Raw genomic sequence first — 17,852 nt, 5'->3', positions numbered from 1 at the left:
TGTATGGCATCTGATTCTGTGTCATGCCTCTGTAGGATTTTGTTGCACTTCCAATATGGGCATTGTATGAAAAACAAAAAGAATATCAGTCGCAGAGCATGCCGGATGGAGACCTCCATACTTCCATTTAGAGGTATGACAACATAATACAGCACATCATACAACGCCGCTGTGGTTTCATCATTGCTCTGGCAAGGTTGAAGCGACTCATAAAATCTCCATAGCGCACCGAGGATCAGGAAGAAAGACTGGGTTTTAGTAAGTAGTCCGCTGTGATGGGAGGTGAGCTGAGGTTGCATATGATGTATGGATTGTTCTATCTGTAATGATATTCTGCTGAATAAATGGTCTCAAGCATAATCAGCTTCAGTCAATATAATCTCCCTGTGAAGGTCTTCATTAATCTTACAGGCTATGGCTAATCATGTCCATCTACTCGAGCCCCCATGAGCGTCTCACCTACTTGCTGTATGTTATTCTAATTAATTTTTCATGCCGCAGTCTACAGGCTGCAGACAAGCTCAAGAGTCGCATGTTGTCTTTGGTGCTGTGGCACCCTTGACCTGATGCAAGCAGATGAGGTTCTCACTGTTTCCTCAGGTCTTCCCTCTGTTCTCTTAAAACATGTCATCTTCCCTTAGCCTCATCTTCACCTCTGTTGTGGGTTTGTCCTTTGTCTCGAATCCGTGTAATTCTCCTCAGCTGCATGGTAACTTTGACTTTAATGCTGAATTTATATACTGAAGGTGATCTCCATTCAACCCACGCTTTAACATCACATATGATGATCAGGACAAGGTAACAGGGACGTTTGGCTTTTTGTTCTTTGTTCAAGTATAAACCGTCCATTGTGTTCTTTGGTGATGTTATCATGAAGGTGGTGTTAAGACCTGAAACGATCACCGATGGCACTGCTCGAGAGATCCCCGAAATGCAGCAGGCGCAGCCCTTTCAACAACAATGAGTGTTTCTGATTTTGTACCCTCTGAAAGATAGGGATCAGCGGGATCTGCAAGGGTCAATGCTTTTATCAGATGCAGGTGACAGCTGACAAGAGCAAGTGCCTGTCGGCTTCAGTAGTCAAACAAACAAAAGAGGCTTTTTATTTTTTTAGTATGCTGTATTCGTCAGGATTCAGCCCCCAATCTGCAATGTTATTTTCCTGGGAAGATATTATTAAGGCCTTTGACAGAACAGTATGTAAAATGAAAATCCCTGTAACCTGTTTCATGTCAGGTTTGAGGACGCATGTAAGCAAATGCATACATTCTATCATTTCCAGCATTTTGTTCCCAAAAAAAAATAATTTATTCCTTAAGTTAAATAAATGGACATTGGGGATGCATATATTTGAACTATGTAAGTTTCTGTTGTGCAGAAATAAAGGACGGTCTGACGGCACTCTCTGTTTTCTCGCTGTTATATGATGAATCAAGCTTTATCAGAGCCTTTCGCTCTATCAATCGTCAGCTTTAAAATAGCTATAAAAGGGAAGATAGCTTTGCCAAGTGTTCACTTTAAGCATCTTTATCGGGGCGCGGCTGTATTGATCCATCATAAAATGAAGAGAAAACAGATGGAAGGTATTTCTGTGCATTATGTTTGTTTTTTAAACCTGTAATCATTCATTTCTCTGCTGTATTGTTAGTCTCTGCCTCCGCCATTTTTCAACTCGAGAGACAAATGAGATGGCGTCATTTCCTGTAATTCATCATGCGAGCTGCACAAGGCGCAGCATTGGCTGGCTTACAGGCCCGCCTTAGGAGCGTCATAGCATGGACCCAGCTAATCAATGATGAAATATTTTATAATCTTCTATAATCAATTAGTTGTTCCAGCCCTAGTTTATATCACATGAATGGGAATAACAAGCCATTGCCAGTTAATTGAATTAGTTTTAAAGATTTCAAGATACCTTGTTGAATTAAATTGACTTCTGGTGGTTGGAGGCTGAAGTGTTTCTAATTTTGAGTGTTTTCACTGACAAAACCATACGCATGCAACATATTCATGTCCTTTATTTTCTCTGCTTATTTATGAGTAAACAGCTGAACGAGAATGTCAAAAAGATCTATCCAAATATCCCCAGCCACCAGTTTCTAGTCAGGGTCAACCTCACAGTCAAAAATGTGTTCCTGGCTTGCCAGTTCATTGCTTTAGGGACACCGAGCTGCATCAAGTACAATCCAATTTAACACCTCCCATCCCCTGCAGACATTAAGAGGGGATGGAAAAAGTACTAGAAATACCTTTCAATATTATGCAGTATTAAGCAGCAGCACAAAAATACAGCCTTCAAAATGATCATTGAGTCAAATCAATCTCTCTGACACTGTGCAAACATAACTGAATATGTCAAAATCGTGACAACCTAGCCATAAAGCCATGCTCATATTAAAGAGCATAACATCTTGGCTCAACCGCTGTGATTACGATGCTAAAACGCTGCGCTCCATAAAGCTGAGTTTGTTACATATGCACAGTGATAACGCTTCTTTATGGCCTTTGCCTGGTCTCAGTCTGCAGGGAGAGGTTTTTTTTAAGGCTGAGGCGAGAAGGACTCGCATCCCTTTGTGTTCTTGCCACCTCTTTGTGTGAGCCAATCCTCCTTTTTGCCCACTTCTCTTTTTCCAGGATTGCTCAGGGCTGGGAAGCTCCAGGTGTCTAACAATTTGATTGCGATTCAGGGTGGTGTGATTAAATTATGAAACGATGATGTGTCTGGATACATGTCGGTCTTTGGTTCCCATTTCTTATTGCACATATACACTCAACCACATCTGATGAAATTACTTATATTATGTATTACTAAGACACCTGCCACTGACATGATATGGCATGTTTACATCTCCCGTTCAATAAGACAAATGTGTCTTGACTAAATGAGTTCAGTGACATCAGCTGGCGTCTTTTAACACGATGAATGTATTTAATAACAGGCTTTTTCCGTCACTTGTCACTCGCTGCTTTTCTCATCCACACTATAACGAGCCCTGTCTCCTGGAAATTAAGATTATATAGAATCAATTAACAACAGCAAATGCGTTGCCGACCGAAATGTGTTTTGTATTAACATAATGAGGAAATGTTGTTAATTAACATACCTGGCAAATCGACATTAACAGGATGTGAAATCTGGATCTGGTGTCACAGTCCTGCACTTTTTCCGCCCGCTGTCCATCCAGGCCACCTCCCTGCGACTCCAGCGCGGTCCATAAAATGCTTCATTCACTCAAACGAACCTCGACTGTGAACACGACGCAAGCAGCGATTATGTTTGTCAGCAGGACGTAATTATGAATGCAAATCAGTTGTATATAAACACACAGCTGTCAGTCAGAGAGATGCTGGGCTGCACTTACTTATATATGCAACAAATTGACATAAGTCCAGTCTGCTGCTGGCAGTTTGGCCTCAGTGAGATGAAACAGCTGGAGAGTCTGTTGTCTCTCTCCAGATGTGCATGGAAACGTATGTATCAAATATGAAGGACAATTAATTGTTACAATTACACGTCCATTTACTATGACCGTTCAATTCCAGCATCATTTAATGTAGCACTGCGTAGCAACTGTGCAATAACACTGTTTATTATCCATATTGGCAACAGTATTTCCATAAAGTGTCCTTTCTATGCAGTACAGTATTTCTCAATGATGCACATCACCAGACGTTGTCACCACATATTTAACATGAACATAGTTAAATTAAAACAGATATAACTTGCATCACATTCATTATGTTCAGTCAGTGACCTTTTACTTCCTGCAAAATGTGTCTTCACCACCGTGACTGAGGTGAGAGACACTTGTGAAGCCTTTTAAATTTCCTTGAAGGAGTTTTTGTGCATCAGTGAACAGTTGTTAAAAAAGAGAGTTGGGATGTGTCTGAGAATCTGTCATTTTCCTAACCTGTAACCATTAAAAAAACAAAAAAAACAAAAAAAAAACATTGAAACGTAACAAAAAGGAGAACAATAGTTCGAATAAAGAGGCATCAGACTCAGTAATTGCTGGTAAATATCGCTCTTTCAAAAACATGGATTTTGAGAAATGTCTTAAAATAATTAGATGTTAGGAAAGCAATTGTTCAGCGACACCACTCCTCAGCTCCTTTCTGTTTGAGATAATTATTATTAGAATTGTCTGCCATGTTAAATCTGTGTTAGACATCCCAAAATGTGCTCATGGATGTACATTTCATGTTTAAGGTGGCATTCACTCAGCGGGGCTAAAGCAAAGAAACAGATGTGTTAGTCTTACTGTTACATTTTGTCCAGCGACCTGCAGTTAACACAGTTTTTAACATTTGTAGCCGTCGGCTGACTCTGCATTGTTAAGCCAACCGTGGACATCAGCAGCGGGAATGCGGTTTACACCTCAACTGAGCTGATTCTCTGCGAGATATGTTATTTGCTACCAACCAACAACTAATTGCTTTGCTTATCAATTTTCAAACTCACAATACCTTTAATTTCAACGCAGTTCCATATCCTGCTTCTCCACATAATATGTAATACAGTAATTGCCTGCTCTCCATTTGTAGATCGCAGTATTTTTGCAGCTGACAAGTCCCCAAGGGCACATAATTATTTTTCAGTTTTGTTCGGTTCCTTCATAGCACTTTATCATGTAGTGTAAACCACTCCCACCCCCTTTGCAGAACTCTGATTAGACTCTTGCTGAGCTTCAAGAATCTACTGTCTTCCTTTTTTCTTTTTTTTCTTTTTTTTTAAAGCATTATAGCAAATGGTTTCCATAACACCAGTAATTTCAGTCATTTGTTTTAGCTGTGGTTTGTTTTGGAAAATGTGTATTGGTGATCAGCTGTCACGGAGGAGCTAATTGTGTGTGAGTTGTTGCATTTATAGTATCATAAAAGACAACATGCTGGCACATTACCCTACATGAAGTGAATTGAATTCTTCAGTAATAAGTTGTGGAAGAATACGGCAGCAGCAATGACTAGTGACAGCCTCAACTGCAGTTTGCATATCAGAGAGGGCGTTATTCTGAACCTCCGCTGCTTTAAAGGAAGCTGTTCTGTTCTGTTACACCTATCATGTGATTCAATTTCAGACTTTGATGACTGATTTCCAGAATAAGCACAGGATCTGTGGTACCTTGTGAGAAGTTCATGTGTTGACCGTGGTGCCTCTAATGGCAACTGTGATATATGCCAGATGCTCCAGAAAAAGGAGAAGACTCAGAGAAACACAAATACAGGATAAAAAAAGTGTTCAGATAAGAATTATGGTCTTTATTTGGTGGTGATTTGGAAAGCTATTGTTCCATTAAGTGGATACTGAAGCTTAAAGAGGAGCAGATATAAGCTCACTGAGGCGTCAGATCTCCAGATCTACACTTTGTTGCCTAAATGTGGATTTTCATCAGAAACCCATTACATCACACCTTCTGTGCCCATGTTTTTAATGGTACATGTATTTTCTGCAGACTGTAGGAAGTGCCTTTCAGGTCTTTTCCACGTATTTCATCCGGAGCTGTCTCTGAATCATGACACCTCCATATCCTGCTGTTGCTACTCTGTTCTTTTCTTTGTTTCTGTTCCGCAAGATTTCTGCATGGTAGAACACTAATGCTGCAGATTATTCCTCATACAGTAGCACAGGGAGCTGGCTTGAGCTGCTCAGTTTTATAGAGTAGGACAATAGCACTGAGAGTAGTACTATAGAATACAGAGGTTACAGTATAGTGCTGTAGCGGCTCAGTATTATTAGGTTTGGATCTAAAAGCATGACTCAGAGACCGAGCAGGTAAAGGTTCAGCTTTTACTTGAGGTCAGAAACAGGCAAAAGTCAATACCAGACAGACAAGGGGGGAGGGGTTGGTGCAGGCAGGAATCAGGCAGGCAGGGATGATGGCACTTATTTACGATCTGGCAGAGAATGAACGGGGACGGGCTGGTATAATAGAGCATGCTGCAAGACTAATGGGTGAGTGGGAACAGGTGTGCAGGTGGGCGGGGGAGGTCAGGTGATGGGAAATGTGGCAGGAACACAGACGGAGAGTCAGTATGTGGCAAAAGAAGAGCGCAGATGCTGCTGTGTACAAGCAAACCAGAGGAATTCAGATTTTTTAAACCAGAAACAGCATTTGCATAATTCTTTCTTTCCATTCAGACGTTGATTTAAGATGCTCCTCCAGATATTCGTCTAATACAAGATTCCTTTTATCACCTTTGAGTAGCAGACCAATTTCTTTGAAAATCATGAGAGTATATATGATGTAACTCTTCGCTGTTTTTTCCAGACTTTGCGAGAGCTGTTGCGGCACGGCCTATATCATATGCAGCAGTATTACGAATGAAACCAGACAGCTCGTCAGTGCTCAGCTCGCGCAGCAGACCTCGACAACACCACAGTGGTGGGCTGGTGACTCCTGACTGGCCTGCTTTCTCCAGTCACCCCCTGTCAGCGCTGAGTCTGCTCAGCTCTCAGGAGGACTACAGGAGTGAAGGTAAAACTAATGGTGCAGTCAAACCTACAGTTTGTTTGCTCTTGTCTGAACCAAAATGGAAAAGTTTTGCTTTTGATTTGTTAAAGTTCACATTCTTGCTTGCAAGCGGTCCGTAAAAGTCGACCTCACAAATAGCTCATTAATAGTGCAATTTGCAAATTTGTCTTCCAGCACAGATTTGCAGCTTTAGCCAAGAATAGTGAAGACTTCTTGGCATTATTTACCTGCTGTGGTGTTCATTAGCTAAGAAAACACTGAATATGATTAGCTGTAAGATGCTACTGCTAGCTATCAAATGTCATCTTCTGCCTCCTCCTGCTAGGAGAGCTTTGCATTTTTGTGACATTTCCACTGATTAGTCCTGGATTACATTCTCGGTTCTGACCAGCGACCTTATTATCACCTCATGACGGACGGAGACCTGAGTTTTCAGGTCATCTTGAGGTGAACAGGAGGAGCCAGATGAGTTCAAGTTGTTCTCACCTGTCCAAATGAAACAAAGTAAAAGGGGAGACTCTTCAGAGTTTGAATAAACCTCTCCTAAATGATAGGTGCGATTGCACTCTGCTGTCTGTGCACCGGTCTGCCATATCCAGTCACACTTTATGTGTGAAGGCTCCCTGTCTGTTCAGATTCGTTCTGGAAATGAGTCTCACCTATCCATCATCACTGTGCATGGTCTGCAGTGGCTGGGGTTATGGCCTTTGTGAAATTGAAGTGGGATCACAGCAATATCCAACTGTCTCTGTGTTCCTGTCAGTATAGAAGCTATAGATATGATGGATGTCTTTGTCAAAAGGGAAGATTTAATATCCCAAACACAGCATTGAAACAGTCATAAATCTGCATGGGTCACTTCCTGACTTCTACAGGATATAATGACACATTGATGCTTTAATATATGATTAATCACATCATGCTTATTGCATCTGGAGCACTTAATTAATGGAAATGTGTAGCTGCAGTGAAAGGATAGCACGCGCAGGCAGCATTAAAGCATTAAACGAAGGCAGTAAACAGGAATAACAAACTCTTTTTCGGTCTGCCTTTGTGCCTCTCTGCCTATCTTCCTGTCTTTTTTACTTTTTGACAGCATTATCACTAGGTAGCTATAAAATGACTTACATCTCTATAACCAAGGTGAGAGTAATGCCTCTCCATTGTCAGTGGTGACAAGAGCATTATACCATTGCACTGGATTGATGTTCAGTGGGTGAAATGGATGCCAAAAAGTAATGCACCTTTCGGGGCTTAAGGGGATATTGCTTTTTTGGCTCTGTGACTGACAGATGGCCGTGGCACTTGAAGTTGAGTGATTTAAACAACTTCCATGCCTGTGTATGTGTTTGTATTTTATACATACACACACACACACACACACACACACACACAGACCATATGTCCCTCAGCACGGAAACTTGGCTTTTTCATTCAACTCTTTTACGTTCTTAAACAGTCACAAATATGTAGTGTACGTGGCTCAAGTAATTCAGCAACAATTACACAGCTAGCTGTTCTAAAAAATGCTAATATAACATTTACATTTAAGACACCTCTGATTGCACTGTCATGCTTTTTCCAATGGGAATGAGATGTTTGGGCTTCGGTTGTCCATTTATTAACGAGTGTGACATCAGTCTAATCCACGACTAGTTTCACCTGCCATGTGAAGCACAAAGCATGGCCTCTTTATGGCTCTCTGCAGAATGCTATATATTATTTATTGATTTAGATCACGTTCAGCTGTAAAGCACAACTACAGTGCAGTCAGGACAGACAATTACATTCTTTGTGGCTTTGTGCTCCATCACACTGGACTTCAAATGAACAATAACTCTGAGGTTAAAGTGTCAACTCTCAGCTTTAATTTGAAGGTGTTTATCACAGATGCATCGCATGAATGTTGTGGGAGCTGTGTCCCTTTTTATGCTTCACCACGTGATTTAAGGGCACAGAAATGGATTGGAAAGTTTAACTTAAACTGAAATTTAAACTAATGATATGTAATTCTTGTTCTTGCCTGTAGCCTGTGACCCACAGACTAAACTGGGGCAGGTGGAGCATACTGGTATTGTTTAATTTATATAAAGACGGATAGATAGCGGTGCAAAGAAATCTAGAAATCTTGTGCCATTTTCTAAACACTCAGAACACTCCAAGCTCTGAATTGCTTTGCTTTTTATGCTCAGCAAGGATCGCAACTTAATATTGATTCATTTTCCTCCACTGATTAGGGTATTATTCCAAAAGCTTTTTATTTCCCTGCAGAGCAGCAGATTGCTGACAGAGGATCGGTGAGATTATACATACCCTGGGAAAAACGCCACAGTTCTTTTTTTGTCATCAGATCATTCCTAAATAGTGACAAGTGCTCAAGACTGGCAGCTCACATTGTTTTATGATTTATGTCCCAGATCAAATGTAATGCCGCCCAAACGTGAATGCCCAATATAATGATGCCTGTGTAAACACACAGCATGAATGTCGATAACTATCTGTTTACCAGCTTTACCTTCTTCATGAATTCATTATCTGAAAGAGAAACAGTTCTTCTGTACAGTACAAGAAAGATTCAGCTGTCTTTTGTAGTCTGATGCAATACACCTAGAAAACCCTCAAGAATAAGTGCGCCACTTCTGTGTTAACAGAAGGATAGATCAAAGAGTAGAGCACTCTGAAGGAACAGAGGAGAACTGCAATAGGGACTGTCACACAGAAATGATATGCCAGAAAGCATATCGATATGTGGGCGCGTTTGTGCCGAGGAGAGCTCAAATCCTGCGTGAGAGCCACGTCAAATTAACAACAGGAGCACCTGAGATCAAGAAACAGTGTGTGTCATCTTGACTGTGGTAGTATGAGGTGGTGCAGTGTTGTTTTTATTTTTGTCTGTCCTAATGATATTGTAAAACATATTTTAATGATGTGTTTACACTTCTGACAGTCATGTTTTCACTTGTATTAATGTGTCAGACACAGATGTTGTCAGTGGTTTATATAGATCGCTCTCCGTTCTAGACAGTGGATTAGTTTACATCCAAAATTTACTATTGCAGCTGATTTTATTAGGAGCTCTGATTCCAATGTGCAGGTACCTCTCTACTTTTCATGGCCATGTTTATTACTTAATAAACCTTAAGTCCTAACAAAGCACCGCGCCCTTCCAGCCACTCCTTTGCACACTACCTATGGTGCACTTGATGGCCTTAAATGATGCTCAGATGTCAAATTTCTGTACTTTTGGGATACCTGCACTGGCTGGTCATGCTGTCATGGCATGAGCAGCCTGTAATGTGGATATATCACATGACAGAGTTTTAATATTGAATTAGATTTGAAGAACAAGAAGAAAAAAAAAACCATTTGAAATAAGCCCTTGTTATCATGTAGATGCATAATGCTGTCTGTTTTATTACATTTGTTTGTGTCTCGCAATTGAGTAACAACATATTAAAGCCCAAAGATAAGAACTGTTAATATTTGTTGCTCAGAAATGGCCATATTTTTTTGTGGATAAGATTTTTGCCATAAACTTGTTTTATTTCTTGTAATTTTGCTTGCAGAGCTTTTAAAAAAATAGAGGCCTGCCACAGACTATTAGGAGGATAGTAAACAATGTGGGAGGACTGACAGAAAAGGGAAAGACTGTGTTGTAGTAACATTTCTTCCCTGACAAATAAGAAACTGGCTATTTCCAGTGGCAGGGTGCTGAAAATTCTACTGTAAAAGGTCAGAAATCGATCAGTGGGAAGAGCCAATGAATAGCACTAACAGTTCATTACGGATGTTATCACTCCTCTAACGTGGTTGTATACCAATGACCCAATGAATCACGTCCAAACAGGTTAACCGCATGATCACAAAGGAAGCTGATTTCCAGGCACACAATACAACAGTGTCATCACCCGTCCCCAAAATCTGCATTGTGCTGCAGAATGCCATGCTGCTCAATGTTACAGTGCATTTTGCTGTTTGTAGCTCCATCACACTGTGCAGCTGTACTTCCTCCTTGTCTCTTGTTTCCTGTAACAGAGGCTGGTAGGAAACATGCACTTGCACTAACCAAACTGGGGAGTCATAGAAAAAGTAATTGGCTGTTAAAAGTGAGTGGCGCTCACGTTGTGATAATTGCGCTCATCCTTGTGTTCGTCTCCTTTTTCCTCATAGAAAGTGAAGAGTTTGGGCCTGTTTTTGTCCAGGAGCCAGATGATATCATTTTTCCTTTGGATTCTGGTGAAAAGAAGGTGGTGATGCACTGTGAAGCCCGGGCGAATCCACCACCCAAATACAGGTGAGATATACATTTGTCTGTCTCCTAACTGCAGTCCTACTTTCACGTCTCATTAGCTTCTTGTTCACCACAAATGCATTAATATCTCCTCTTCTTCCTGTGTTTTGCAGTTGGTACATCAATCGGACAGAAGTAGATGCAGAGACCGATTATCGCTACAGCTTAATTGATGGAAACTTAATTATTACGAATGCAAGTGAGATCACTGACTATGGGAAGTACCAGTGTAAAGCAGAGAACAGCTTTGGGACCGTCTTAAGTCGAGACGCTCTTCTGCAGTTTGCATGTGAGTAGACTTTAATTTATTTAAAGCATCTTTACAGTTCTACATACACAGGGTCTGTATATTTGATATACTCTGCACAACAGCATGTAGCTCTGTGTGTCTGTGTTGGAAAAGGTGCATTTTAATCTGTCAGACTTGAAGAATACAGCTTTCATATGAAGCAAATAATTAGCCCCAAGCCCCTTGTCTCACTGAGTCAAAATAAACCTGTTTGCTTCTGGGGGTAAATAAACACTACGCTGTCTACAGTAAGGTTTTGTTGCTGAGTTTAGCTCCCACCGGCTCCATCTGATACTGCTGAGTTGCTCCGTTAACAGGGTTTGTGCCCTCAAATGCCATGTCTCAATGGTAAATGAGAGCAAAAAGCACATTTCTTCCCCCAGTAATCCCTGGACTAACTCCAAAACATTATCACAGACTAAGGCAGCACACGCGGAGAGACCAGGGGCACGATGCTCAGAGGAAAATGCATTGTTGGTTTTCCCTGCAGTTTCCTCGGGAGCAATGACCATAATAGCCTTATTGGCATGTCTGCAGGGAGATTACCGGTCTCACTCACTGAGCTTTTGCTAGAAAGTATAGTACATAGTCTCATGTGTTGTTATGGGGACTTGCAGTTATTACAGGAATTACTCTGGAAACAAATGGCTAGATTAGCCTGAAAGTATATAAACAGTAAAAAAAAAAAAAGTTTCATAAAAGCACTATTTTCTGCAGGCCAACAGACAAGTTTTTTGTTGTTCTTGTGTTTTTTTTGCTCTTTGGTAAGTTTCATATATTTTAGTGTGGTCAAAAATGTGAGCAGAAATCAGAAGACCTGTCATAATTAAATATAAGCCAGACTGCGCTGGCAGGCAGACATGCCCAGATGGTAAAGCACAGACAAGCTTCAAAAAAGTGCTGCTACTTTCTGAGGGACAGAAGCTGCACCTCAACATGTACTCTGTCCAGATCTCCTCCTCCCCAGCTCTCCACTCGAGTGTCAAGTCAGTATGTGAAGAAAATCAGCTTGCGCCTTTTTTTTTCCTGAACTCGCCTGAAAATGAGCAGTCTAACGTGCAGACACTCATTTATTAGCCTAAGCTTCAAGCTGAGACATGGAGGAGCTATTTTTAGTTGTGCATGAATACTGTGCAATTGTTTGACACTACATGATCCATCACATTCAGAGCAATGATTTGTAAGAGTCTTGCAGTAAGTTTTAGTTCTCTGAAATCAGGGTGGTGTTTTGCAAATGCGCCATCTTTATTGTGCATTTCATTTGTTGGAGTTGCTTTGGGTACCTGTCATCATTTAGACTAAGATATCTGCAGTTCTGTCAGACTTGAAACAGAGCTTAAGGAACTACAGATGTGTCATGTAGTGCAAATGATTGTGCAGATATGTACTGGAGCATATTTAATTTACTGTGTTTCAAGCTTAAACATAATGCTTAGAAAAAGGTAGCTTCACATATATAAGACTCCTTTTCAGCAACTGTCGGTATAGCAGCAACCAATACGACTACCCAAGTATCCTGAATATAACAGAGTTATATTGAATTCTCTTCTCTTCAGTTTCAAATCAGTTCTTTTTTCACAATTTACTCCAAATACATATTTGCATTTAATTAATTTGGCTAATCACAATTCTTCCAATGTGTGCTTTGGCAGAAATTTAAGTCTTAAGGCGTATTAACACATAAGAGGTGGGTGTTGCTGGCCTCATGTTTGGTTGACAGGCAGGTGTGTCAGCTGAGTTGATGTCCACTTGTTTGTCACACATCAGCTTCAGCCAAGACATCTTTGCACAAAATTGGATTTTGTAGTGGCAATAACAGACAGGTCAGTAGGTATCCTCTTGTTGGGGCCTTGACATGGCGCAGACGCAGACACACTGTGCCCAGCTGGAGGTATTACAGTGAAAATAGCTTATAATTGAATAAAATTCCATCATTATTATTCATCTCTCGCTGCCGAATCAAAGCCGTTCCTTCTAGTTCTGTACAGTGTGGCACATTTTCTGTGGCCTGGGGGTTTGGAGCCACAGCCCTAAAATATCACTCACTGAATAAACATGCGTGGCCATCTCTCATGTACTATTGAGTCAGCAACAAATCCCACATCTCACCAGCTGCTGCTGTGGTGAGACCTGAAGAACCAGTTAGACAAGTGCATGTGGGAGAAAGAACAGTTCTTTGTAGACAGAGTTGTATCATCATACAGTGAAGGAAACACTGGAACACTTACTTATGAAACTAGTTTAGATATCAAGTGTTGCATATTTTATTCATTTTCATATAGTTCATACACATTCAGCAAGCTGCCTTATTAGTGTCGTTCCTAATTATATTAATAAGCTGAACTCAACATGAGAGTTCAGTAGATGCTTCTGCCTCCTATTCGTTGCTAAGCTAACATAAGGAAATGTAATTTTATGGATGGCTGTTGAAGCAACAGATTTGTGTGACTCTTTCCTCAGCTTTGAGTACAAACACTCAACTGCATCAGTGTGTAATAGGCTCATACTCCATCTATATTTCTTAAAAGGCGACCCTTCAAACGGCTAGCCACAGAAACAAAGAAGAGGTGCCCTGCAGCACACATTTGGATGCAGAACCTTCCCTCTCTCTCAGCATCACAAATGGTGGATATTTATCACTCAGCGTGGAGCTCAACTTTTTCGAACTCTTTTCATGTTGGCACTGCACATTTTCAGGCGCTGACACAGTTGTCGACTGCTTTTACCAGTTCAGATGCGCAACAGCAGTTCTTTTCCACATAAGATGAGTGTTTTAACGAAGCAATTACATGCTTTTGCTGTTCTTGAAATAGGCTGGTCAACTTAATTCTCTTGTGTTGCACAATCAGTGTGTGTCACATTCAGCCAGCCACATTAGTCTCCCAATTACCAACTACCTGCTGTAAGTTCAAGCAGAGCATGCTAAATCCTTGAATGAATTTTGCAGGGTCCGGCAAAGGTTGAAATTAATGTGTCTGTGCAGCACTCCACTGTACCCTCTGCTCCACAGGGTTGTTAAGTCAAGCTAGCGAACTGAACACAGCTCTGTTTCATGCAGGGAATCAGGGAAGAGGCAGAGTGGACCAGCCAGAATGCATGAGGAAAGGTTCAGTCAGGGCTCTCTATATTCTATCCACTGGTCGTGTACTCTGCTCCAAAGATGTTTCAGTAGGATGCTTTTTTTTCTCTCTTTGTTTTGAAATTCTGAGCTGCTGAACTCACACTCGGGCTGTTTTTCAGCCGTGACTTTGAAGGCAGCAGGCAGAAAGGAGGCCTCTGATCTTTCTCCCCAAAGACTTCTTCCCTCTCTGCAGACGTGATTCTGGCTGAGGCTCAGGTATCGAGCCACTCTGAGCACTACAGTAGTAATAAAATTAACGGGACGCTTTGACTTGAGCATTGGAAACCCCACCCCCACCCCCACCCCACACACACACAAACACACACACACACGCCTCCTAAATGTTCTACAAATGTGAAATGATCAGTCGTTAATGCCCGCTGATTGAATTCACACTGATCTTGAAATAACTCATTTGCATTGAGCACCTGCTCCTGTGCTTGCTGCACATTTCATCACTGCATGTCTGGAGTTTAAACATTTATGTGGACATATGTTGACTTGTAATTTTTGAGGATGCTTTAATGACCGCGCTGTTTTTACATTATTAAAATGTCATTAATATTGATTCACTTACATAATTGTAGTCAGCAAAGGGAACTCATAGGTCAGTAAAAACCTTGTCTCCTGGTTCCATAACATATAAATGCTTCGAACGTTGACATCTTACTTTGGATGGCTGAAACACCAGCTTGGTTTTTCTTTTATATTCACAAGTGAAGTGATCATAGCCGTGGTTCCTCTACATTTTACTTCTCATCAAGCAACCATCAGTGCTGTAGGAATATGTAGGTGGCTCTTTGATTTCTCTCTCAGTTATCGTGTCCATTACTGCTAACCATGAGTTATTTATTTCAAACAAGCAGTGCTGCCGTAGCCTGATATATAAATGTAGAAATTCTCAGGTGCCTGGAGTTGTTTCTGAGGAAAGACCTCTCCCATTGCTGGTTGTTTTCAACAGCAAGTGCAATGGGTCTGTAAAAGTGGAAATACATCAAGAGGAAAATTACATTCAATATTTTTTAACTAAGCTTTTTTAACTAACCATCTCAGAAGGCGTGTGTTTCCACAATATGCTAAATAATTGAAGGTATTTACAGAAACACATATACTCACATGTGGTTTGTGCCGAGTACAGCAGTCATGTTGCAGGTCAGTAACTGCTGCTGTACTTCAGCAGTTAGATGTAGAAACCATTGGTCAGTGCGTTTGTGTTATTTATTAGCTCACTCATTCATTTAAGTCCTGTATAAATGGATGAAAAATCTACTGAGTGACCTTTGGTTGCCGTCTGTTTGCTCGTTAAAGCTACAGTCGAGAGCACTGATAGCTTATGACTTCATGAATTCAAAAGAAAACTGAAGTAGAAGGGCGCTACAGTGACAAAAAAAAACAGGGTGGTGACGGCTGCTGGTAAATCATTAGTGAACATGGTGACAATCGGTGGCTCTCCACTGCGATACTCTGGTGACAGGTTGTTGGCACAAATATATCAACACTAGTCACACAGCAAATAGGCCAAGATGACGGGATTGAGTTTCACCAGCACAGTAGTCAAAGACGGCTAGAATAAGAAAATGGCAAGTCGGTGTAAAACACATCACCACACAGAGGACCAGCAGCTCCCAGTTTGAACCTAACATTGAACTGACGGTCCCATCTGTGGGAAATCTATTTAAGGTTAAAGGTTCAATCATCCCTCGTTAATTTTAAATAACACCGGGAGCCGAGAGGAGATTTCTGCAATCATCTGCATTTGCTCACAGACTGCGGCTGATAAACTGGCTGCTCAGGGCTGGATCTGCCTTGTTTGAAGCACAGGAAGTGGTCAGCATGGCACATTGATTTGTGGTGTGAATTGAATGCTTGCAAATCCATGTTTTATGACAGGCTGCTCTCCTGGTTGATTCTGCTGTGAAAGTGCAGCAAACCACATGAAATATTCACTCTTCCTCTTCTTTTCTGACATAGTTGAGCTGGTTCTGCTCACCACAGCCCTGCCAATTTTTTAAATGGCTTAAATGAACCTTTAGTTTTGTATATTTGTGGATATTAATCTGTTTTTAAGAAATAGTTGCATGACAGAAAATGAAACACAATGAGGAGAAAAAGGGGACCGCGCAGATGTTTTGAAAAATAAAGAAATACATGCTGACAGGAAATTGACTTTGTGCTACATTTTAAGACGGAGGCCGTGAACTATGATCATTATTAAATGTGCCAGAAGTTTGGACGAGATGCAGGTTTCACAAGTCACTCGGAGGCATAATTATCCAACAGTTCCAGGGTAATGGTAAACACTGCCCCTCAAAGTGATGAAATGAAAGTGGTGGAGACACAGAGACCTGCCCTGGGTCAGCAGCCTGTCGCTCCACACTTTGGCATCGCTTCAACCAGAAATTAAGCAGGCAGGGTTTGGTTAGGCTGCAGTTCTGGGATTTCAGATTAAACCTGCCGTCTTTTACTTCCACAGAAAAACAAAAACTGCCACATTAGTGCATTGAAAATACTGTCAGAAAAGGAGTTTTAGAAAAGGTAATATCGTATGAAATTATTTAATTCAACAATTCATCCACTTCTGTTCTACAGCGTAGATTCAATAATTCTTCCAAACAGCATGACTGCTCGACAAATGTGAACTGAGCAAACATCTAAACTTCATTCAATCAGCAGTAATTCTCTTCTCAACCTTACACAGACACCAGTTCAAAGAACGGCTTATTTCCAAGGTCCCTTTTCTTTTTGTTCCTGTGAACCGTTTGGTGCTGGAGACCCGCTGGCTCTTTGAACCGTGATGATGATCTTTGCCAAACCTGAACCGAGTACCTGTTTTTTTCATTATTGTTTGCTGAGGGATCGTCTTTGTGTGCTCTTCCAGATCTCAGTGCTTTCAGTGGGAAGACCAGAGGAGGGGTTTCTGTGCGTGAAGGCCAAGGCGTGGTCCTCATGTGTACCCCCCCTCCTCATTCATCAGGTAAGAGTTTAAACCTTCAGTCACGTACGGAAGAGGAAAAAACTTTTCTCTGGGATTGTCAAAAACTCATTCCTCGCAATTCCAACAAGTATTGTTATCGCTGTGCAAAGGTGAAAGATTGCTCCCATTATTTCTTTCTTTATTTCTTTATTGCATTGTATTTTGATGGTTAGTTTTAGTGTCCGTCCGTCTCCCGTCCATCCAGCCGTGCTGTTCAAATGATGCGATGTAAGTTATGGCGACAGCAGAGCCGGAGCACAGATTCTCAGAGATCAAATTTGCTGGGTCATTAGAAATGAAAAGAAATGTAACACAGCCAATTATTTGGCATAGGCAGAGCACAGACACTGCTGTTTGATGGCGTATCTTGAATATGCCTCTCTGCAGTTGTCCTCTAATGTAAGCTCTTATGTGAGCCATGAATCATCCCGGCTTTCTGTTTGCATCAGCTCTGTCATATCGCTGCACTGCACCCGTGGGAATGCTTTCCAAGTGCTCTTCAGCACCCGCTTCCCTTTGCGGATGGCATTTCGAATGTCTCGGTAGCAACCGGAGAGTCAGTGATTAAGAAAGGAGGCGATTAATGATTAACGATTCCTGATGATTGACAGATTAAAGTGCGGTGCAGATGTGCAGGAGTGCAGAAGTTCTCCATCAATCACAGCACAGATGTTGCCTTTGCTCCAGGTGGATATCATTTTTCA

At 41.2% G+C, this 17,852-nt stretch overlaps 1 protein-coding gene across 3 annotated transcripts in view; it reads left to right on the top strand.

The window, feature by feature from the left end:
* cntn5 (contactin 5) overlaps positions 1-17,852 on the top strand; it is an 87,512-nt gene that overhangs the window by 30,624 nt on the left and 39,036 nt on the right. For all 3 annotated transcript variants that reach the window (XM_070970015.1, XM_070970013.1, XM_070970014.1), the window contains exons 3-6: positions 6,270-6,476; positions 10,644-10,767; positions 10,878-11,053; positions 17,053-17,148. In XM_070970015.1, coding sequence (XP_070826116.1) covers positions 6,270-6,476; positions 10,644-10,767; positions 10,878-11,053; positions 17,053-17,148 — 603 coding nt within the window. The remainder of the gene's footprint in view (positions 1-6,269; positions 6,477-10,643; positions 10,768-10,877; positions 11,054-17,052; positions 17,149-17,852) is intronic.

The sequence above is a fragment of the Chaetodon trifascialis genome, chromosome 9 (genome assembly GCF_039877785.1).
Source record: "Chaetodon trifascialis isolate fChaTrf1 chromosome 9, fChaTrf1.hap1, whole genome shotgun sequence".
NCBI lineage: Eukaryota > Metazoa > Chordata > Actinopteri > Chaetodontiformes > Chaetodontidae > Chaetodon > Chaetodon trifascialis.
The sequence above is the reverse complement of the archived record's forward strand: the minus strand, read 5'-3'. Positions and strand labels throughout refer to the sequence as shown.